This window comes from Brassica rapa, chromosome A10, assembly GCF_000309985.2.
Source record: "Brassica rapa cultivar Chiifu-401-42 chromosome A10, CAAS_Brap_v3.01, whole genome shotgun sequence".
NCBI classification, from domain to species: domain Eukaryota; kingdom Viridiplantae; phylum Streptophyta; class Magnoliopsida; order Brassicales; family Brassicaceae; genus Brassica; species Brassica rapa.
Genome location: NC_024804.2, coordinates 13,044,294 through 13,065,638, shown reverse-complemented (window position 1 = coordinate 13,065,638; position 21,345 = coordinate 13,044,294). Strand labels below are relative to the sequence as shown.

Below are 21,345 nucleotides of genomic sequence, written 5' to 3'. Positions count from 1 at the left end.
GTAAATTATTGGAAGTAAATTAACTTCCTGGCTTAAGACTTAAGTCTTATTAATTAGGGGGAGCGAATGGTAATTATTTTATTTTCTTAAGCTTGCCAATGGATAAACCTTTTCTTATGTTGGTCACTAATATTGGGATCATTGAGTTAAATTAGAATTATCCTAGTCGCCAGAATGGACTCTTATCATTTTTTTAGTAGTAAGGAATACTTTTTGAATAGTCTACAAAAAGGTACACAATATAAAAATAATATTTTGAGGGCATCAGATCTAACATGTGATACAGCTCATTCCTAAAATTATGATGATCAATAAAATTTTCAAGAAAATTCTCCAAAAACACTATACTTTCAAGTGTGTAGAAACGTTTATAGTTACAGATATATTGAACTTTTTGAATGTTACAAAAGCTTTCTAGTAACCTTTTTTAAAATAAATAGACAATTGAGTAGAGAGACCCATCCCCAAAAAATTATCTCGTCTTTGATCAGAACTATGTATACTTGGAACGCCGACCTCTCCTGGGACGTGAAACAAGGTATATCCTGCCGTATACCCATTTTCTACCCAATAGAGATGCAGATTTCTGAAGCAGCAACACAAACACAAAAAAAAAACCAAACAGTCATTAGAAACAGAGCTACATAGGACTATCCAAGGCAGTGATTGGTTCATGTCATTCTTTACCTCCACTTTAGTACGGAACTCCAGTGTGCACTCACAGACATGACAGTCGGCTTTGTGAGCTGACTTGTTTGATTGGTCGGATCTCACAAATGCAAAAACCTACACCAAGGTCCATCAAGCTAAAACGTGTGACTAAAACTGAAAAAAAGAAAAGAAGACGGTGTCGTAGTTTTTGTTGACAAGTAAAGAGTTTGACCTCCTCCCCACAATTTGGACAGTCTCCTTTTAGAGCGGTTAAGTCATTTCTCCATAGCCCTTTAAGAACCCTTACTGCCAACACCATTCTTTCTCTCAGTACAGGTAGTTGATGATAGCTACCATATTTTGAATTGAAACTGCAAACTTTATAAGGTACCTGCGGAAGATGCAATAGGATATCCAAAAGCAGGTCCTAGCACGGTGAGGAGGATACCATTCAACTTTGAGAGAAGAGGCACAGAAGTCGAGCTGCTGTAGACAAGCCCTGAGTTGAAAGGATCTCCTCCATAGACTAAGCCGAGGCCATAAATGGTGGGCAAAACACATGCGGAGCTACCAAACAAGAGAATCAAGATCCATATGGTACCTAACAGGAGAACTTGTGATGCATCATCCTGTCCTACAAAAAGTATTCCACTCAATATCAACCCTTGACAAAATCATTCTTCATTCACCACACAAAAAAAGAAAACAATTATCATAATACTAATCCTAGTAAACAATGAAGTTGATGCTTTCACACTATAATAACAAATGGTACATGAACACGAGATATGATATGTTTCATGGATGACCTTCTTAAAACCGAAAAGCTAATATATTTAAACGAATCCCAAATCTCACAAAATATGTTTCAAGAGAAGTAAATTGAAACATGAACTCCCTAAAGTGTACCTCTGCATCAGCATAAGTTGACTGTCGCAGGAGGCTGCACCGAGGATACTTGACAACAGACTTCGAACCATACCACCGAAGCTTCAGCTGCAAGAGAACATAATAACATTTACATAAACCATATCTTTGCTAGAAACTATATAACACCAAACTGTTATCATACCTCGACTCTGTCAAACATGTCATCAACTATCAAAGGCTTGCCATTGTAGTAAGCATTCTTCGCCTAATTCAAAAAACTCACTTCACTAAACAATCACAGAGACAAACTTCAAGAAGAAGAGAGTTGAGTAGGCGTACTTGGCGGTAAAGAGCTTCTAGAGTTTCTTTTCTTGCGGAATCAATCGGACCGACGAAGATGCAAGAAGGACCTTCCTCACGTGAGGAGACAGGTGCGGTGAAACCACCTCCTTGGCTTCTTGTTATGGACTTTCTTCTGGTAGAGATCCGAACGGAGAAAGGAACTCCAGCTCGATCGATCAACCTGGAAAGCTCAAGACTCGAACAAGAACCAATGAGGCGTGGTGGCCTTATCGAGCTGCAAGTGCCCGCCATGATAAACAAAAATATCTATCCCTCGCCGGGGAAAGAAAACCGAAAAGACAAAACAGAAGAAGAAGAAGAAGAAGCGTGTGGTGGAGGCTGTTCGGTTCGAGAAATGGTGGCCACACGATACGATTCGGCGCGTGCACGCAACATGCGTTTACTAATATGTGCGGCCTGTGATGATTGTCTTAACCATGGATAACATTTTTAGTTGGACGATAATACCTAGAGATGTCAATTGGACACACTGTCCATTGGTTACCGATGTCCAAGCCCATTTGGACTAACCAAATTAGACCAATAAATAAAGCTGTCCAGTTGGTCGAAACCCAATAAACTCCAAATCCAATGGGCTTAAACCAAATGGACATGGGCGGTCCAATGGGTTTCCAATGGAAATCACTCTTTTTCGGCTCTCGTCTCTGCGACTCTCATCTCTTCCCGTTCTCTCTCGATGAACTCGACTCACGACGACTCTCCGTTCTCTCTCCCCTCAGCGTCTTAATCCTCGACTCTCTCTCTCTCTCGGCGTCTCGATCCGCCTCTCTCTCTCTCTCTCGGCGTCTCGATCATCTCTCTCTCTTTCTCGCGAGTCGCGACTCTCGATCCGATTTGCCTCTCTCGTATGTCTCTTCTCTCTGTCGCTCTATGTATGAACTAATATATGAATTTTCTATGCTTTGGATATGTAAAACTTATGAAACTTAATGTGTAAAACTTGAAATTTATGTTTTTTATGGATGTTTCACAAAAAAAAATGTTTTTTATGGATTTAGCATATTAAACCAGAAATTGTATTTGGGCTTTGGTATTATTATTAATACCCTTAGAACGGTGTGATTCGATTTTGTCTGACGTCAAGTTATTGAAATTAAAAAAATGCGTCTGCCGGGAGTCGAACCCGGGTCTATTGCTTGGAAGGCAATTATCCTAACCGTTGGACTACAGACGCTTCTTGTTTACAATTGTCTACTTACACACATCTTTACTTTTTGTTTTTTTTTGTCACTACACAGTTCTTTACTAAAAACAAAAGAACGAGCACACAGTTTCTAAACATTCCTTGTGCTTCAAGTTATAAGCAGAGAGAACAAAGCACAATAATTGGGAGATAAACTGGCAAAATCAATCACAGTACTATAGCACATTAATTTAAACTTGTCTGTAAGAAAAGAAGGAGCATTGCAATATCCAAAAGCCAAAAACCACTTCACATAGTTCCTTAAGTTCAGTCTTATTTTGCTCAAGTAGATAGATCTTGACATCTTTTTTCTCAACGCCTCTTTCGCTTGTTCTTCATAGCCACGAGCTTCTTCCTCATCTTCAACATCACATCCGTTCCTTCCTCCATCGTGGCCTTTCGGTTCTTCTCAAGGTTCCACATCTCCGAAACCACATAGCCACCACTCGGGTTGTATTCCACTATCTCCACTTTCGCTCTCACCACCTCATTGTAAAGCTCCTCACCGTAGTCACTCTTCAGCCTAACCAGCTTCAAATCGTTTTTATCAACCACTAGCTGCAATTTTCACATGTAAGACATCTTGAGATAATAATACTTTGTAATAATAAAGGAAATGTTCAAAAATCTAATATGTTTTAAGTCCCCATCCATACCTTTGCGATTCCATCAGATTCATCCACTTTAAATGGATGCCAATGCACATTTCCAATTTGTCCTTCCCAAAATGAACACAACTCCATAGCTTTTAGCCCTGCCCTTGCTTCTGAACATCTAAGTTTCTTCTTCACTGCTACCACAAACGGCTTCGTGTCTAAGTGCCCCATCGTCTTCACTCTTATCTCCTCCCCACTCACCAAATCCTCATTCTCCTTCCAGAACTGCTCATCAAAGTAATATGATCAGCTAAAAGGACACACAAATGGATTTTATATTGTTTTTGTTTTGTACCTGAATCATCTCTTTCCTAGCCTCCTGGTACTCGTCGTTGGCCATACGTTCTTTTTGTGTCACAGCCATTATCTTATCATGTAGAGCTGTTTCTCTAGCCTCTAGCTCCATCTGAGTCTTGACCATCTTCTCCATCAACTCCCCATCTCCATCACTCCCAGCCATATGCTTCATCACATTGGTGCTGCCTTTCAGCTTCTCTATCTCCAGCTCCAGCTCTTGTGTTTCGTTTAGTTTCGCTTCCATTTCCATTATCTTCTCGTGAAGCTTCTCCTTCTCTTTCTGCAATAAGTTTTCATGTTTTTGAGACACTCAAAAGGTATTGGGATATGTTCAGTCAAACTAAAGAAGTACTTGCCTGGTGCTTCTCTGCAAGCTTCATGGCTTCCATGTTCGCTTCATTCTGCTCCATCATCGCCTTTTGATTCTGTAAGAACAAAAAAAGGTAACAGATTTTAACTCTGTTATATGATTCCTTTTGGTCTAATTTAGAAAGAAAGAAAGAATCATTCACCATTTCTATTTCGAGTCTGGATTTTTCCATCTCAGCTTCGTTAATGTAGATCTGCCTCGCACGATTCTCCAGCTTCTCTCTCTCTGTCTCCAGGTCAGACATAGACTTGTCATGTCCTGCCAGAATCTGCTGATACAGCCCTTGCAAGTTCGTGTGCATCTTCTCAACCTCTTCTCATCAAGAATACAAAAATAACTATGTCAACAACCAAACAAGTAACATATGCTGTAAGACTAGTTCAGGTGTTTTCATACCTTGTTTGTACGTTTCGTTTAGCTGATAGTTATGCAACTCCACACTCTCCAGAACACGAGAAGTCTCATCCACTTTGTGTTCGAGCTCTTGCTTGCTTATTATCTTCATCTCAATGGACTGAGACATGCTTTCAACAAGCTGAACCATTTTCCTTTCCTCCTCTTCTTGAAGCTGTGATAAAGTTTTCAAGTCTCTCTTCTTCTTAACATTCTTGCCAACAATCCCACCTCGGTTGTAGTCTTCCTCTCTAGCGACCCATCCGTAGGGCTTATCATCTCTCAAGTGAACACCTGATCCAAAAAAAAAAGAAAGAAACTTTTAAATGTCATATAGCAAACAAAACGATCTCAAACCTCAGAAGAAGCAGTTGTTGTTACCTTTCTCCCAATCTTTCTTGCCATGGCCGTCTGATTTGTAACTCCTCTCGAAGTTCATGGCGTTCTCGAACCCTTTAATGTCTCTGGTGAACTCCACCAAGGCGAAACCAGAGTGTCCCTTGAAGTTCCAGATGGGTTGGACTCTTGTTGGATCAAACCCCTTCTCGATGAGCTCATCACGGAACGTTGAACCGCTTCTGCCAACTCTCCGACCTGTTTTATCAACCTCCGTTTGTATGTTAGCTACAAGACCAACCCATGGCCACACAAACTTCTCTTCAGTACACTCACTTTTCTTTGTCTCTCCGGACGAATCTCCAACTGAAAACTCCTGCTTCTCCATCTTAGAGGTTCAACAAAGAGAACCCATATGAGAACGCAAGATACAACCAAAAATGAAAAGACTTGGTTACTTTCCATGTTTCTAGAGCATCAAAGTTTTGATTTTGCATGAACTATGAGTAAAAAGACAAACCTTTTTGGTTTTATTAGGAAAAAAGCTTTGCAGAAATAGATAATCCAAAGATTTTAGTTACTCATAAGACCAAAGTCAGGTTCTTTAGGGCAACGAAGACCTAAAGCTGTTACCTTTCTTATTCTCTAGATCAGGACAAAACAAAAACTGAAGAAATGTTTGATCCACAGTCTTGTTTTATCACATCTACAAACATGAAAGTGAGTAGAGAACAAAAAGAAATGACTTGTTGTGAAGAAAAAAAACCTTTTTGTTTTATTTTCTAGATTTTATCAGAATGAAAACAATCAAACTTGAGGATGTGAAAGAGAAGGAGGCATTTTACTAAATAAAAACCAAATACCTTTTTCTCCGATGTGCTTTTGCTAGTGAATCACAGAAACTGTGTGTGTGTTGCTACGCTCAAAAGTCTCTTCCTCTTCCCTCAGTTAATTGTTGGGACGTTGTAGATAAAGACAATGCAAGCAACCTCAGTGGCAATCCTGTAAATTCGGACAACCAGAGAGGGTAAAAGATTAGCCAAGACCAACACCACGCAGAAACCTTTGTTTTAACTTTTTTTAAAAACTTGGGGCACAAGACTAAAACGGAAGCTTCTGTTGCATGGAGAAGGTTTAGAGTCCAAGAATTGCTAAATTGGTACTCAGATGTCTCTGTACTAATTTATTATACAGCGTTAAGGTCAAAAAAAGCAAAAGTAGCACCATTCAAATTTAAGCTTAACATCCACCAGATTTTATTGCTTACATCCACAAAAACACGCATTTCTGACTCTTTTTCACTACCGAAACGGTGTATAAAAATCCTCCGTGGCATTGTTTCAACTTTCAAATTTGAAAATATAATTTAAAGAATTAGTTAAAAATAGTTTGCGTCTGCCGGGAGTCGAACCCGGGTCTATTGCTTGGAAGGCAATTATCCTAACCGTTGGACTACAGACGCTTTTTGTCTATCATTTTATTGTCAATATTCTGTTATCTATCTTGCTTGCCTTGGAGATGGAGTAATGCTTGTAATATTCATTTTCCTTGTGCACACCCAGACTTTTTGGAGTAAATCCTCTCATATGTGGAGGAATCTTACACTTTTGAAGTCGAAGGAGCAAGCAAAACCATCCTCGCATATCAATCAAGTGTAGTGCAACTGTTGAATCTCAACAGCCAACACCTCTTTTGTTTGTTACTCAACAGTAGCTTCATCACCAAGCTCGTTTGCTTCCTCCATCTTCGCCTTTTGCTTTACCTCATCGCTCCATTAGCTCTCTAACAACATAGCTACAGCCTGAACTGTGATCATCTAGTCTTACCACTTCCATGTAAAACTTCTTCACCGTAGTCTTACTTCAAGCTTACACATTTTTCATATCAATCAATGTGTGTCAAAAAGCGATGTCCATAGTGTGTCAAACGCGAACGGCAGATTATGTGTAATCCCATTATCACATTCCTCAAAAAAACAAGCTAGGAAAATTAGAGTGCAAAACTAACTTAACTTATGTGAAAACTAAGCAAACACCGCTCAGTTAAATAACTAACCATCCCCGTCTATGTTACAACAGACGCAACAACCCAAAAAATCATCGCCACCTTTGTCTATCATCGTCTCAACGACGACAGTTTAGTTGGGTTCTTGGTCGTGACGACGTTAAACGCAGTGCACCATTCTCGTCTCAATGAATCTTGAACCTTGTCGTCCCCAACAAAAGGTGCCCAACCTTCTTCCCCCGCGTTTGCAGCAGACCAGCTTACCTTCTCTGGCGGATTCTCAAAATCAAACTTCAAAGGCGGCGACCGTGGCCGTGGCGGCGGTGTTGGCTCTTTAGCTTTCCTGCTCGATTTATTGCTTCCTTGCCCTTCCACATGCTGCAACACACAAGATTCCCATATTATATCACGAGTTTGCGGTGGAAAGGTTCAAACTTTTTAACTCACGTCAGAACTGGAATCAGTGTTGTCTGGTTTCTTGCTTCCTTTCTTAGAAGTCCCATGTTCCAAGTAGTAGAGTACTTCGGTCTTGGATCGAAACTTACGTCCCGTGATTGGTTCGTAATAGTACTGCAAAACACAGGACCATTAACATACAACTCCAAACTCATACCAATCTATTGATCTTATCTAAAGGCAAGATCTTTATTACATACGAACACTGTAGCAGTGAGCAAAGAGATGAGATTTTATAGACCTTATCAACGGAACCAGCAGTAGCACCGGAGGTTCGAACTTTATCTTCAACTCTCCAGCCAGATGGCAACCAATTGCTGTCTCCCGGCGCCGCACGCTTCCGCGTCTGTTCCGTACCGTTCGACATCCCGATTCGTACGCTCTCTCCCCTCAACCAATTGCTTCTCCGCTTCCTCCCCTGAATTAGGGATTCTTGCTGCTCGTCACCAATGAGATTTGCAGATTTTGTCGGCAGCGATTTCGAGGAAGGATCTTTGTGATGCTTCAAAATTGTTGTTTGTTTTTTTCTGTTTCCCGGTTTCACTTCGGTTTAAGGTAAACCTAAATTAAACGTAAAGTTAGAGAATATATCATGACCATATCTGTATCCATAGTATTCCAACTAAATTTCGTTAAACTGTTTAATATTAATTTTTTCTATTTAATTTAATATTTCAAATAATTAATATGTTTATTTTAGTCAAAATTATTATTAAGTTTCATACTCAATCTCTCAAATTCAGAAAAAATATTTTAAAAATTTAAGTTTATTTTAAAATTTAGGAATAAAATTAACTAAAATTTAGATGAAAATTTCAAATTTTAAAAACCTTTACTTTGAATCAAAATGAACAAATTCGTTTTAAATTTTAGTAAATAAATTAAATTTGATATTGAAATCAAAAATAAAATTAAAAAATTAAGATTATCCATACTTTATTTTATTTTATTCAAAAACGTTAAATTAACTTAAAAATTGTTTTAAGATTTGTTTTGAAATTTGAGAGATTCGTTTGTAACTTATTTAATATTTTTGATAAAAATAAGCTTAGTTTGGATATTAAAATGACTAGTATATTAAAATAGACAAAACAATTAGTTGAAGTATTAATTTGGATAGCAAAAAAAAATTGGGTATTAAATAACTTAACGAAATTTAGTTGAAATATTTTTATGAAATTTTTCCAAATTAAAAACATGAAGAACACTATTAATGTGGTATACACAATTAATAATAAAATATTAATGCCTTTCTTTGAGTCTACTTGCTTCTTATCAAATTACAAAGAATAATTTAAGCGACGAGAGTTAAGAACATGAAATTTTAAATTAACAAATGTTGAAGATTGTTTTTGCACGTGTTGTTACTTGATTGGGACCGTTGAAATGTGTTGAAATGTGAAATAACCGATTTCTCAATTTTCCATTAAAATTTTTCTTTATAATTTTGGTTTGAAACAACCGAACTCAAAGAAAGTCATTAAATTTAACTCCCGTGATCTTCTTTTTCATGAACTGTCATTAGAAACATTTTCTATGCACTATTGACGGTCCAGATTCATCGTACTCTGCTTTCGCAATCCACATCTGTAATATTTCAAATACATAAATCAAAATGTGATAAGTGTGTATACTAGGATCAAAAACGGAAAATGTTAGTTATGTTATGCGTTCACCTGTTGGAAAGTGCTGAGTGAAGCCAATATAGAGCCACCAATCCAAACACTATACTTCCTCTCAGGTGGAGCAACAACCTTAATCTTCATGCTACTAGGTGCCAAAGCCGTAATCTCTTTGCTCATTCGATCACCAATCCCACCAAACATTGTGGTTCCACCACTTAGCACAATGTTCCCGTACAAATCTTTTCTAATATCCACATCACATTTCATGATAGAGTTATATGTTGTTTCATGGATTCCTGGATTTTCCATTCCGATCATTGATGGCTGAAACAGAACTTCTGGGCACCGGAATCTCTCTGCTCCAATGGTTATCACTTGCCCGTCCGGAAGCTCGAAGCTTTTCTCAACGGATGAGCTTGTGTTGGAAGTCTCGAGTTCTTGTTCGTAGTCTAGAGCAATGTAAGAAAGCTTTTCTTTCATGTCTCTAACTATCTCACGCTCAGCAGTTGTGGTGAAGGAGTAGCCACGCTCTGTCAGTATTTTCATGAGGTAGTCGGTTAGGTCACGACCCGCTAGGTCAAGACGTAAGATTGCGTGTGGAAGAGCATAACCCTCATAGATTGGTACAGTGTGACTCACACCATCTCCAGAGTCCAGAACAATACCTAAACCAACAATTACAAAAAGATTATGAAACTTTCAAATCAAGATCACACCAAATTTTGTTAAAATCTAGTAGTAACAATGTTTTAACCGAGCTGAACAGAATTTTGTTCAAAGCAGGTAAATAAATCATTATACTTCTAGTTAAGTATATATTGAAGATACACATATATATATATACATATATATATATATTATCTAATATAAAAACTAGTTACTTATATTTATATTATGTTTATTTGTTTATTTAAACCAAATTTGGTTTTAACGCAAAAAAGTTTTCATAAAACCTATAAAAACAAACCAAACCTAAAAACGGAATGCTTAGGTCTAGTAGAAATACAATTAAAAAGTGAATCACTCGAGCACAAAGCTAATCAACCATTATAAATGTTCAAAAAAAAAGAATTAAGTGTTTGATACTAACCAGTTGTACGGCCACTGGCATAGAGTGATAGAACAGCTTGAATGGCAACATACATAGCCGGAGTGTTGAATGTCTCAAACATGATCTGCGTCATCTTCTCACGGTTTGCCTTGGGATTGAGTGGAGCTTCGGTTAAGAGAACCGGATGTTCTTCAGGGGCAACACGTAGCTCGTTGTAAAAAGTGTGATGCCAAATCTTCTCCATGTCATCCCAATTGTTAACAATTCCATGCTCAATTGGGTATTTGAGAGTCAAGATACCACGTTTTGACTGAGCCTCGTCTCCAACATAAGCATCTTTTTGTCCCATCCCAACCATCACTCCCGTGTGACGAGGACGGCCTACAATGCTTGGGAAAACCGCTCGTGGAGCATCATCACCCGCAAATCCAGCCTAAACTCAGATCTTACTTCAGTATTTTATGGTATATATAGTCATGTGACACATAGAATTTAAAGAACCTTACCTTAACCATTCCAGTTCCATTATCACAAACAAGCGGTTGGATGTCTTCACCGTCGGCCATTCTCCAATCTCTCTGTATATAATAAATCAAGACTAGTAACAAAACATTTTTTTGTATAATGGAATGATTGGAATCAACGGCCTAATCAATGGTCACGTTAATTCCTAATGAACGTTCATGTGGCCGCGTCCAGTACATTTTTATTATAAATCTCATTAAACTATTCCTAAATCCATAGTATTCAACGATTTTAATATTTACTAATCATTTTACACCATGAAAGCCGCAATGCAGCATGAGATTTCCAAGAATTCTTCATTTGACGAGCCATACTATATAAAAATAACCTTACACGTATAAGCTGATCATTCTAGCTAAACTCTTCGATACATTCGATTTTTCTTAGCAATTTCGATAGAAGTAAACCGAAATCGATGGTTAAAACATACAAAAGAAACGGTAGTCTCACCTGGTGAGTTTTTTTAACGAAGAACAAAAAGAGAAACTGGATCCTGAAATGCACCAGCCCTGAATGGGTTAAAAGTTTCTAAAAGGCCGAAGAAACTTTCCTTTATATCGCTCGAATGCAAACATATCTTGGCCGTTAGTATTTCGCTGGAACCTATATCTAAGAGTGTGACGACACATGGCCACCTATTTTTGGGTGAAGGAATACATTACAGCCCAACCTGAACGAAAACTATGGTTTTTGGTCCTGGTTCACCGGAAGAATCGGGTCAGTGAAAACTTGTTATTAAATTGGGCTTTTCAAAATATGGATCATTGAATAATGACAGTATTTTAGAGATGATAACGGTGAGTGACCTTTTCAACTACATTCATATGTCATGTGACGTATTTCATTATTATGTGTGGTTTTACATATTTGAAATGTTATATGTTCTTAAGAATTAAAACGCGAGACATCAAACAAAAACACAACAATTCATCCTAGTGGTGAATGTATGCATTTTATTGTTTGCTTCACCACTCTCAAGTTGTTATTTTTTTCGATTATGTAAATTTCCCAAGAAACGACTAATCTAAACATGTATATTTGAGCTATTTTAAATTGCATGCCTTCTACAATCATGTATTTAGCGACGGCATATGTGGTAGGTAATAAGCATAATGACGCAGTTTCTGCGACAACATATGATTTTGAAATAGCTATTAACATCTTTGTTCCTACACATATTAGGATTTATAACCTTATGTTTATGTACATTTTTACGATTAACTTCTCTCCTTTTTTTTTTACAATTGTGAGTGGCAGTGGCCTGAACCCTTTAACCCCACTCCAGAAAAATTATGTCGACTTTTTGGGGTCTATTAATGAAACGCCGACCGGAGTATCATACTCAATCCGCAAGGGACTTAAAAACTCAACATAGAGAAAAAAAGTTAAGATTATAAAACTTGTACAAAGTAGGGTATTTTCTGAAAAAGGTTGGCGGAGATTGAGAAAATGGTGTAATGATGATTGAATGTGGGGAAGCAGCATAATTAAGCATGAGCATGAGATGTAATTATTTGGTATGAGAGTGTATCTTCGTTTTCGTATAATTATTTATACTGTATATGTTAAATAAAATATACTAATATATTTGTGTTGAACTACATTACAGTTATAACATACGTCATAAATAATTATACAGACTTCTATTTTTTTAGACTGAAAAGGCTTCTATTTAGACTCTGAATGGTAACAGCGGATTGAGCGGTGCGGGACAAGCGGTTTGACTGCAGTGCGGTTCTGACAGTTATAAAAACATATAGATATTTGGTATATGTAAAGATTTTTGTTACTGTTAAGTGCGGTGCGGTGCAGAACGAATGTTACCATTCGAAGCCTAATAGACATTCGAAATAGTGGTATAAATGCCGCTAAAAACAGTGTTGTACTATGAAAATCTAAGTGATGGTAAAAAATAGTGCATTTAAAAAACAATTAAATGTAGTGATACGAGAACAATAAGCATCGGTAATACTATAGAGACTTAAATACTAAAGTTAATCTACAAATATTAATCAACTAATAATAGAAAAAGTAATAGTTGAACATTTATCAATTTGTACCAATTCTAATTATTCTTCTATATTTGAAGATACTTTAGATATTTAGAGTGTGATTGGTAACATCTGAGTAAAGTGGAGTAAAAAAATGCTGAAAAAAAGAAGAAAATAAATGGTTGAGAAATGAGAGAGAGAGAAAAATTTGGAGTAAAAAAATTACTCTACCAAAATCTAGAGGAAAAATGAATGTACATTTCCTTCCTAATCAATAGTGCCTAGAGTAAATATGAAAATATAGTATTTCACTTGATTGATGATTTTTTGGCTTAACTGAAAGTAAATATATATCTAGAGTAAAAGTTTACTCTATGAACACCATACGATCATACCCTTAAATTAACTCATAGTAGAAAATAAAAATAATTTTACTAAAAATAATGATTGAAACTTCTAGATAATGTTTAGCCATCACACCATCTTTATACTACCGCGACCACTGGTTACAAAATACTTTTTCTCTTACCCTTTTTTTTTGAAAACTGGCTTTAATTCTCTTACTTTCAATAAGAATATAACATATCAATCAAAAATTTAACCAAAAAATGAGACTAGTCTATGAAAATTGTAATATATATATATATATAAAGATGCGTACTTGCTAAAAATGACTTATTTTTCTTCTAGTTTATTCTGCATTTTGTTTATGAGTATAGTTTATTTTATGTTGTCGCATCATAAATCATGGGGCTTGATTCTAAATAAAATTAAAATAGGAGTTGTGGAACAAATGTCAACAATAATAAACTTAGGATGCGGTGAAACCCAAGCAATCTCAAATGGGTCCCAGCGTGGTGACATATTGTCATCTTTTGAATTATTATTTTTTCCAAAGAATTCCAAATAGTTTTTTTTCTCCACTTTTCACTACATAATCTTTTTCATTTCATTACAGAATTTCGTTATATAGTCGTGAATTTCTATATCCAAATGATCACTGTAAGGACAAATTGTTTGAAAGTATGTAGCGACGGGTTCAATAATTTTCTGTGAACCATGCTGATTTTGATATTTTATGGTTGTACATATACCATATTTTCTGAAAAGTTCAGTGTTTCGGCCACATTTTTATATAGATGATTTGTGATAGTGCTGGAACGACTTCAAATATATCTATTCTAATTTAGATTGTTTTGTAAACAATTTAAATACAGATTTTGATAAAACTCAAACAAATTTTTATTTTTGCAACCATTTAAATTGATTAAATTTGGATAAAATAAAAACATGTATTATCTATAGAATTTTCGGTTTGGGAAATATCATGAACCGTGAATATTGGTTAAATATATACAGAGTGGCATCGCGGTCACATGAAAGCTGCAAGTAATTAATAAGATTAAGGATGGAAAAGGGATTATAAAGCTAAAAAGAGAATAGATTCCACATAAGATGCAGCAGATACTTTAACAAAAGAAGATGTAGCAGATGTTAGTTGTATAATCACGTGATCTGACTTTGAAGAATCAAAACTAACTATACGAGTCACATGAGTTATTATGGAAATTTACACCCAAACTATGTGGTGTATATATGTATACCTTTCATAACCCAAGTATACGTTGTAACTCCTTTTCCCTACTGTTCGAGTTGAATTAATATGTTATGTTAGCGGAGGTAGAAAAAGAATCTACCGGGGTCAAAATTTTACATATGCAAAATTACTCAACTAACGAAGGGAGTCAGACCATCAAAATTTAAACAATTAATCAACATTTATAACAATTATATACATATATTAGATCAAATTCAAAATTTCACAGGGTTCAACTGACCCATGTGATTCTTCATTGGCTCCACTTATGTATATATAGTAAATTGTTGGTCTATTCTAGTGTTGTTAGGTATTGATTTTAATACATGTTATTTAGTAATATTTAAAATGTTTGGCTAACTACCAATTGGAATATATGAATATGTAGGAGTCCCACAATTGAGATGATGTGACTTGCATTACATTTTGGAATGGATATTTTAGGCCGATTAGTCCACTACAAATACAATAAACGAACTAGTAATATATAAGAAAATACCTTTAAATTATATATATAGAGAAGAAAATCATATAATTTTATTTGATTAGTAATTTAGTAGCGAAACAAAATTTGCTAAAATCTAAAAGAAATAAGTGAAAAATGTTATTTTCTGAATATTCGCTACTTTTTATGCTGATATTCTTGGAGGTGAAAGAATGAAAAGATATGAATCTGAGTACGGAGAAAGAAGGGTTTCTTTTTTTTTTTCACGCAGAAAGAAGGGTTTCTTTATGGCTAAAGTTTTAATAATTACTTGTGTGTAAATGCAAATATGCAGAAATATATATGCATTTACGTTTTTTTTTACATTGGATCCCTCCCACAAAGTGCGTTTTCATTTTAATTTTTGGTCAGGAGTCAGGACCCACATAATTTTATATCAAATTATACTGATGCTCATATATAAGCTCAAGATGATGTACATATAATACATCAGTGTAGAGAGTGCATTGAACTTGATAATATTACCTTAAAAAGTATTCAAATCCTGCTCGTAAATAAGGTGTTCCTGTTAATGATAAATTATGCTTTTTCAATAAATATCTCCTTAATTACAAGTGTTCATTCATATTATACAACCCAAGATCCATTTCAAATTTGAAGTTTCCAAAACTTCGATTATTTAGGTTTGCATTCAAGCTATTATATCTTTATTTTTGATCCTATAATTTGATTGATACCAAAATATTTAGTTTAAGCAACATTTATTAGAATTAGCAAAACGCTAACTTGGACACTTTTTCTTTCTGAGAACTGATTTAAAGGTCATATTTCTGAATCTTTGTAATCGATTATGTTGGAGAAGCTCGTTTTCTCATTCTTAATTTTTCTGAGAGATCTGTGGTTAAATACAATTTGTACATAATACACTATTTATTATAGATAAGATAGTATGTTTTGGTGAGTAGTAGTTTTTTCTTTTTTGTATGTTTGTGCAATTTTTACAAGCAAAAATATAAATAAGAAAAGTCCTTTTTTTACGGTCTGCATGCCTTGCTCCCTGGTCGATTTGGAGGTGTCGCTCTTTGCTATATATATCAAGCGCGCACACACATACCAAACATACACTGACACAAGTATCTTAGTTAAAATTTATTTCCTCCTTATTAATGTACAACACACACACATATATACAACAATAAAACAAAGTACTCTCACACACGTATACACTAATATAACAATATATATACTGAGGTCTTGTTGCTGTTTCTGATATCAAAGTCATTAGTTTTGTGTTTAACCTTTACCCTTCTTTTTCTGTTTCTCTCCCTGGTTGTGATAACATGCCAGACACAAAGATATTTCAGTTGTTGCCTGATGACAAAGATATCGCAGCCATTCACAATACCGATAGTCTCCTAGTTCCATCAAACCCGCAGCCTCCAGAATCATCATTATCTCCAAGTCTTAAAGAAAATAAATCTAGAAGTGATGGAAACAACCAACAACAAGATCAGGATCAAGATCAAGAACAAGAACAAGAAAAGCTCCAGTATGAATCAAGAAGCAAACGAAAATGGGAATATAATGATGAAACTTCTCGGGTAGAGATTCTAGAGACGCCGAGGAATTCAAACATAAGGTGTTATTGTCCTCCTCGGCCGCCTAGAAAGCCAAAAGCTTCTCCGGCCGTGAAAAGGAGAGACGTGTGGTTAAAGAGATCTGTGGTTTTCTTGGATGTAGCAAGAGAGGTCGAATCTATGTTTCCTCCGTCTGTTATTCAAGATTTTGGTAAAAAAATCAAGAAAGCTAGATATTGATCAATTTTCATTAGATATTCTATATATCCATAGCTTAGATATTTTTTTCTATTTGCGTTACCTATAAGCTTATATGCTATATTGCTGTGTAACAAAACCACACAAAAACAAAAGTGTAATGTTGTTGTTAACTTATATGGAATCAAACACCGTTGGTTTTTGAAGACTTCTGTTAGATTATTGAGAGAACTAGATCTTGATCCATGTTCTATACGCTTTTCTATACATAATAATATGAATGTATTAATTTACGGCTGCATGTATTTGATACATTGTTTGCAGTATTTGATTTGGAATCTTGGATGATTATGCCTAAGTGCCTAACTTTTTGACGTTGATATTTAGGATCTAATTGTTTGTAGACGTTTATATTTATTGCATTGACATGTTATCATAGCTTGTTTTCTGAAGTTAAGATTTATTAACCAAACGCAAAGTGAAAAGTATAAACTATTTGGCGCTACATTGTGCAAAACATTTGATGAAAATTTGTATTAGTTTCAAAATATAGATCGATCGTGCTTGTAAATGCAACGTAAACGCAACGTTTGAGTTCGAGACAACATCATGATTGTCTTAAGTATCGCTAGATTAACCTTAAGTAGCGATTTTTATATTTATTAATTGAGCCCTTTGCATATTGTCGTATACTCGTATTCTCCAATTGATCTGACAAAGTAATCTCTAACATTGTCTCATAATATAATATTTCATTTATGTTTTCATCAAAAAAATCCTTTATGTTTAAATTAGCATATTAATAACGAAATTAAAATATACATGAATTATTTTCTTAAAATTGGCGACCAAAAACATCTGTACATTACTGAAAGAACAAATACGCAATTGTCTAAAAGACAAAAACTACTCTATCTGTCATATGTTTTTAAATATTGTATCATATAAATGATATTTTACTACTTCTTATGCCAAATTTCTTTTCAATTCCAACTTCCAATTTTAAGTCGGTATAGCCCAACTATAATAAAATAAATTAAATACAAAGTTCTTTTAAACGAACAATACTTAATTTCATTTGAAGATACATTATAATGAATCCCACTTAACATCAAAGAGGAGTAAGATTGATGTTTGTCTTCTATCCAAGAGTCCATGACCCATGTTTGTCCGTCCACGTTTCCTACCTTCCTTTTTTATTAAATGGAGGATCCTAAGCTAATTAGTGTCCACAAAACGATGGATATGGTTAATCTATCTCAATCAATAAGTTGACATATTGAATGTCTTTGGGGGGTTAGGGAACTTTAAGATTGAATCTTGAAATTTTCAGTGTAATTTGACTTTTGTCCCCCTCCCCCACAAAAGCCAACATGCGAACGTTTTGATCATCCCCATAGTTATCTTATTTTTACGAAAATATTCCCCTCTCGAGGTAAATTACACTTTATAGTTTATATAATACTATATATTGTTACTTTATATATATAATTGAAGTGCACATGCAATGGTGTAATTTGTTTATCTAAACCAACTGTATTATCATGTGTATATATAAAGGTTAACCTGAAGATACGTCGTATTGGTATGACTGTAGGTAAGAAACAGAACTGTTGTATAGAGACTAATATTATCACCGAGTAATAGACTAATAATATGTAGTACCATTAGTTCTTTGTTTCATAACTAATACATCAATAAGATCAATGAAATTATACTACTGAAGCATGAAAATACAGCTTTGATGTATGCACGTCTCAAAATTTCCAAAACAACAGGGAGTCAATGACTAATCATGGATTTAATTGCAAAGTTCTATCAAAACTAGTGACTCTATTATATATTTAGACGAGGAGAAGTATTTAACAAAATCATTTAAGATATAAGTTAGGTTATATGTGATGAACCTCTCAGGCCCGCTTCCCTAGGCACGCCTTTTGGATGGCTCTCCTCCGCTCCAGCTCCGTCGCTCAGCCCTCCTTCCTTTGAAGCAGCTCTCCTCCTCCATGGCTTTGATGGTGACTGCTCCTCCGTCGCGTTTCAGGCCGCCTCCAGATCCGCCGCCGCGTAAGTCTCCTCCGCTTGAAGCTCCCTCTCCCATCGATCCACCGGAACCGCCAGACCCTCCTGACGTTTCCTTTCTCCTCGCTCTTCCTCGAAGCCCCAGCTCCTCCTCCTGTCCGTCTCTCCAAGCTCTTACCCGAATCTTAGATCTAAAGCTTCCTCTTCCATGGATGGTTTCTAAGATAAGTGGTGGTGATGTTCCGCTTGTGTCTACCGGTGATAGTACTTTCGTCTACAGGCGGTTGCTCTGTTCGGTATGCAAGTCGTCTTCATGTCGACACATGGACTGGTCTTCCATCAGCTCCTGTTCCGACTTATCTTTTCTCCCTTTTAAGGGTTTTCAGGTTCACTTCAGCTCGTCAATTTCCGCTTTTTGCTCTTCTGTTGAATGGGATATAAAGCTATTTGTCTGTGTGAGTTTGGAATTGAGGACCATAGCTTTAGCCGATGATGTACTTATGGACTTAACTTCTGTTGGTTCTACCTTTGTGCTCTTTGGTGGTCCTTTTGTCGCCTCAATGCGATCTCTTACTGCTGTGTGCAGTTCCCTTCCTGCTGTGTGCAGTTCCCTTACTGCTGTGTGCAGTTCCCTTACTGCTGTATGCAGTCCTCTTTCGGTATTCATTCTAGCTTTTGGTGCTCTGTATTTGTATTTCTCTTTTTGGTGGCAGTTGAGAGAGAAATTCATTGGTAAAGTTAGCTGGATGAATATGATTATGGCGGGTTCAGATTATCCGTTTGTCTCCTATTTGGAGCAGTCTCTTTTCCCAATATTTCTTCATGTATGGAGTGAATTGGATGAACAAGTGTCGTTGGTATTGCAAGGATCTTCCTCCCAACGAGTACTCTCCTCTGCGTTTGGTGCAGTATGTGTGGTCCTATGGATTACACTAGATGCGATCTTCCAAGAAACTTTTGAAACCGTTGTCATGCGATTTCTTATGGTTCCTTTTTATGATTTGTATCGCCATCCTATCTTTTATTTTACCAGCTCTTTGGTTTGTTTGGTTCGATGTAGCTTTGTATCCTCCTTTGAAGGAGCTTAAACCTTTCTATTTTAATTGCAAGTATGGTTTGATCAAAAAAAAAAAATTATATATTTAGACGAGAGAGTTATTTGTGGACCTATCCGAACAATTCAACTTTCAAGTATAAATACAATATTCTAATTTGACGACAGTTATTTGTGGACCTATCCGTGATGACTTGAACACTAGAAAAGAAGGTTTAGATTCCCGTTTTAGGAAGTTAGAACAGGCCTAGGCCCAATGAGATGAGCCCAAATTCGGCCTACGATCGAAACATACTCGTCATGATGATTGTTTTGCTAGTTTTTAGATTTAGATTTTAATTTTTAGTTTTTAACTTTTGGATTTTGATTTTGTAGTAGATTTTAGTTTTTTGTAAACATAACTGGCTAGTTTAGATTTAATTTTTTAGTTTTTAGTTTTTAAAATTAGTAAAATGAAAAATATTATTACTAGTAAAATGCTTATTTTGAAAAAAAAAATACTATCATCAAAACACACATAAACTTATTTAATAAAATTATTTTAAATCAAAACTACAAATACATTATGAATCCCATATAGATGCAGAAATTTGAGTATAATTATGTTCTTCGTCTTCAACTTAATCAGAGTCTTATGCTGGTACGTTACCACCAGTTGTATAATTAATACTAAATAAAAATTATAAGAATAAGAAATATAACTTATATATATATGAAATAGTGAAAGAAATAAAAAATATTTGTCTTAGTTGTAGTTAATACTAAATAAAACAAAAAAAGGAAATATAGCTCATAGGTATGAAATAGTAAAAGAAGTATCAAAAATTATTTTCCCTAAATAAAACCAAAAAATATTTAGTACAATAGAGCTTTTTTTTTATGATTAGCATAGATGTAACAAACTTATGTAGGGTTGATTAGTTAAATGTAAAATTCATTAGCTATATATGCTCATAGGGTTTTTATTATCAGCAATTAATATGTGGGTTGATTAGTTGAAAAAATTGCGTAGGTTGGATCATGAATTTTTAATTTGTATTAAAAATAAAAGTAAATTTCTTTTTTAAGCAACAAAACTAGAAAAAGTTGAATTTTAGTTTTTGTTTAAACATATACAGTATTTTAAACTAATTTCCCTAAATTTTAGGAAAACCAATTTTCAAAAAGCTTGATTGGAAAAAAAAAATAGTTTTTAGAAAAACAAAAACTAATCCAAAAATCACAGGCAACCAACCTCTGAATTGTTCTCTAATAATTAATTTTTTATCTTTTAATTTTGTTATCGTTTGTTATTTTGTGATATATTGATATTATTGATCGATATTATTGACTATTATGAACAATAATGTTATGATGTATAGACTTATATAGATATGAATAAACCTAATTTTCTAAATTAATATGAAATGGTACATTATGATAATTTCATATCCTAATATATTGATGTATATATATCTTTAAGCTTGATTGTTGGATTTCGGCCGATATTCTAGATAAGTATGGTCACATGCACACTGACATAAGAGCTCATGCACTAATCGTATGCATCATTAACAGCTCGGGTGGTAGTAGAGTTTGTGGCGACATGATGTAGATTAAGTAGTTGTTGAAACTTGATGAAACATCAGCAGTAGAAGTAGTAACTTGAAAAGAAAGCAACTTGGCATGGCTGTTCAAGTTT

General features: G+C 35.2%; 6 protein-coding genes and 2 non-coding genes across 10 annotated transcripts; 2 read left to right on the top strand and 6 right to left on the bottom strand.

Moving 5' to 3' along the window:
• Positions 1–293: 293 nt before the first annotated feature.
• Positions 294–2,262, bottom strand: LOC103845364 (PGR5-like protein 1B, chloroplastic). The gene is made up of 7 exons (XM_009122201.3): positions 1,861–2,262; positions 1,724–1,786; positions 1,561–1,647; positions 1,043–1,280; positions 884–957; positions 688–786; positions 294–586 (listed from the first exon to the last, which is right to left on the bottom strand). Exons 1-7 carry the CDS (start codon positions 2,113–2,115, stop codon positions 494–496), a joined length of 909 nt encoding a protein of 302 aa, XP_009120449.1. The 5' UTR covers positions 2,116–2,262; the 3' UTR covers positions 294–493.
• A 724-nt stretch (positions 2,263–2,986) lies between these two features.
• TRNAG-UCC lies at positions 2,987–3,058 on the bottom strand. The gene has a single exon. It is a non-coding gene; the product is annotated as a tRNA-Gly (tRNA).
• A 141-nt stretch (positions 3,059–3,199) lies between these two features.
• Positions 3,200–6,138, bottom strand: LOC103845363 (protein INVOLVED IN DE NOVO 2). Of its 3 annotated transcripts, XM_009122199.3 has the most exons (9): positions 5,983–6,046; positions 5,753–5,825; positions 5,165–5,507; positions 4,787–5,077; positions 4,533–4,702; positions 4,377–4,445; positions 4,019–4,300; positions 3,724–3,948; positions 3,200–3,625 (listed from the first exon to the last, which is right to left on the bottom strand). In XM_009122199.3, exons 3-9 carry the CDS (start codon positions 5,505–5,507, stop codon positions 3,380–3,382), a joined length of 1,626 nt encoding a protein of 541 aa, XP_009120447.1. In that variant the 5' UTR covers positions 5,753–5,825; positions 5,983–6,046; the 3' UTR covers positions 3,200–3,379. The 3 variants fall into 3 exon arrangements, with proteins under 3 accessions (XP_009120447.1, XP_009120446.1, XP_009120448.1); XM_009122198.2 differs by lacking the exon at positions 5,753–5,825 and having other exon boundaries at positions 5,983–6,138; XM_009122200.3 differs by lacking the exon at positions 5,983–6,046 and having other exon boundaries at positions 5,640–5,821.
• A 371-nt stretch (positions 6,139–6,509) lies between these two features.
• On the bottom strand, positions 6,510–6,581 carry TRNAG-UCC. The gene has a single exon. It is a non-coding gene; the product is annotated as a tRNA-Gly (tRNA).
• Positions 6,582–7,013: 432 nt separating this feature from the next.
• Positions 7,014–8,257, bottom strand: LOC103846163 (methyl-CpG-binding domain-containing protein 6). The gene is made up of 3 exons (XM_033282105.1): positions 7,821–8,257; positions 7,571–7,693; positions 7,014–7,501 (listed from the first exon to the last, which is right to left on the bottom strand). The coding sequence occupies exons 1-3, from the start codon at positions 7,944–7,946 to the stop codon at positions 7,235–7,237; spliced, it is 516 nt and encodes a 171-aa protein (XP_033137996.1). The 5' UTR covers positions 7,947–8,257; the 3' UTR covers positions 7,014–7,234.
• Positions 8,258–8,983: 726 nt separating this feature from the next.
• LOC103845362 (actin-12) lies at positions 8,984–11,413 on the bottom strand. The gene is made up of 5 exons (XM_009122197.3): positions 11,231–11,413; positions 10,762–10,833; positions 10,295–10,688; positions 9,256–9,869; positions 8,984–9,166 (listed from the first exon to the last, which is right to left on the bottom strand). Exons 2-5 carry the CDS (start codon positions 10,819–10,821, stop codon positions 9,101–9,103), a joined length of 1,134 nt encoding a protein of 377 aa, XP_009120445.1. The 5' UTR covers positions 10,822–10,833; positions 11,231–11,413; the 3' UTR covers positions 8,984–9,100.
• A 1,226-nt stretch (positions 11,414–12,639) lies between these two features.
• Positions 12,640–16,791, top strand: LOC103845361 (cyclin-dependent protein kinase inhibitor SMR14). Its single transcript, XM_033282106.1, has one exon. The coding sequence runs from the start codon at positions 16,154–16,156 to the stop codon at positions 16,628–16,630; it is 477 nt and encodes a 158-aa protein (XP_033137997.1). The 5' UTR covers positions 12,640–16,153; the 3' UTR covers positions 16,631–16,791.
• Positions 16,792–17,043: 252 nt separating this feature from the next.
• Positions 17,044–20,876, top strand: LOC103846162. Its single transcript, XM_033282094.1, has one exon. The coding sequence runs from the start codon at positions 18,595–18,597 to the stop codon at positions 19,696–19,698; it is 1,104 nt and encodes a 367-aa protein (XP_033137985.1). The 5' UTR covers positions 17,044–18,594; the 3' UTR covers positions 19,699–20,876.
• The last annotated feature ends 469 nt before the right edge of the window (positions 20,877–21,345 follow it).

What these genes read in the sequence shown, in the direction of transcription:
- LOC103845364 (XM_009122201.3), bottom strand. Translation starts at nt 2,115, where the DNA reads ATGGCGGGCACTTGCAGCTCGATAAGGCCACCACGCCTCATTGGTTCT. An exon ending in TCCTATTGCATCTTCCGCAG is followed by an intron (nt 958 to 1,042) that starts GTACCTTATAAA and finishes TGGTGTTGGCAG; the next exon opens with TAAGGGTTCTTAAAGGGCTA. An exon ending in GTCCAAATTGTGGGGAGGAG is followed by an intron (nt 787 to 883) that starts GTCAAACTCTTT and finishes ACCTTGGTGTAG; the next exon opens with GTTTTTGCATTTGTGAGATC.
- LOC103845363 (XM_009122198.2), bottom strand. Translation starts at nt 5,507, where the DNA reads ATGGAGAAGCAGGAGTTTTCAGTTGGAGATTCGTCCGGAGAGACAAAG. An exon ending in AGCTTGCAGAGAAGCACCAG is followed by an intron (nt 4,301 to 4,376) that starts GCAAGTACTTCT and finishes AACTTATTGCAG; the next exon opens with AAAGAGAAGGAGAAGCTTCA. An exon ending in CTAGGAAAGAGATGATTCAG is followed by an intron (nt 3,949 to 4,018) that starts GTACAAAACAAA and finishes TTTGATGAGCAG; the next exon opens with TTCTGGAAGGAGAATGAGGA.
- LOC103846163 (XM_033282105.1), bottom strand. Translation starts at nt 7,946, where the DNA reads ATGTCGAACGGTACGGAACAGACGCGGAAGCGTGCGGCGCCGGGAGAC. An exon ending in CTGCTGGTTCCGTTGATAAG is followed by an intron (nt 7,694 to 7,820) that starts GTCTATAAAATC and finishes TGTGTTTTGCAG; the next exon opens with TACTATTACGAACCAATCAC. An exon ending in ACACTGATTCCAGTTCTGAC is followed by an intron (nt 7,502 to 7,570) that starts GTGAGTTAAAAA and finishes TGTGTGTTGCAG; the next exon opens with CATGTGGAAGGGCAAGGAAG.
- LOC103845362 (XM_009122197.3), bottom strand. Translation starts at nt 10,821, where the DNA reads ATGGCCGACGGTGAAGACATCCAACCGCTTGTTTGTGATAATGGAACT. An exon ending in TGCCAGTGGCCGTACAACTG is followed by an intron (nt 9,870 to 10,294) that starts GTTAGTATCAAA and finishes TTGTTGGTTTAG; the next exon opens with GTATTGTTCTGGACTCTGGA. An exon ending in CACTCAGCACTTTCCAACAG is followed by an intron (nt 9,167 to 9,255) that starts GTGAACGCATAA and finishes GAAATATTACAG; the next exon opens with ATGTGGATTGCGAAAGCAGA.
- LOC103845361 (XM_033282106.1), top strand. Translation starts at nt 16,154, where the DNA reads ATGCCAGACACAAAGATATTTCAGTTGTTGCCTGATGACAAAGATATC.
- LOC103846162 (XM_033282094.1), top strand. Translation starts at nt 18,595, where the DNA reads ATGGCTTTGATGGTGACTGCTCCTCCGTCGCGTTTCAGGCCGCCTCCA.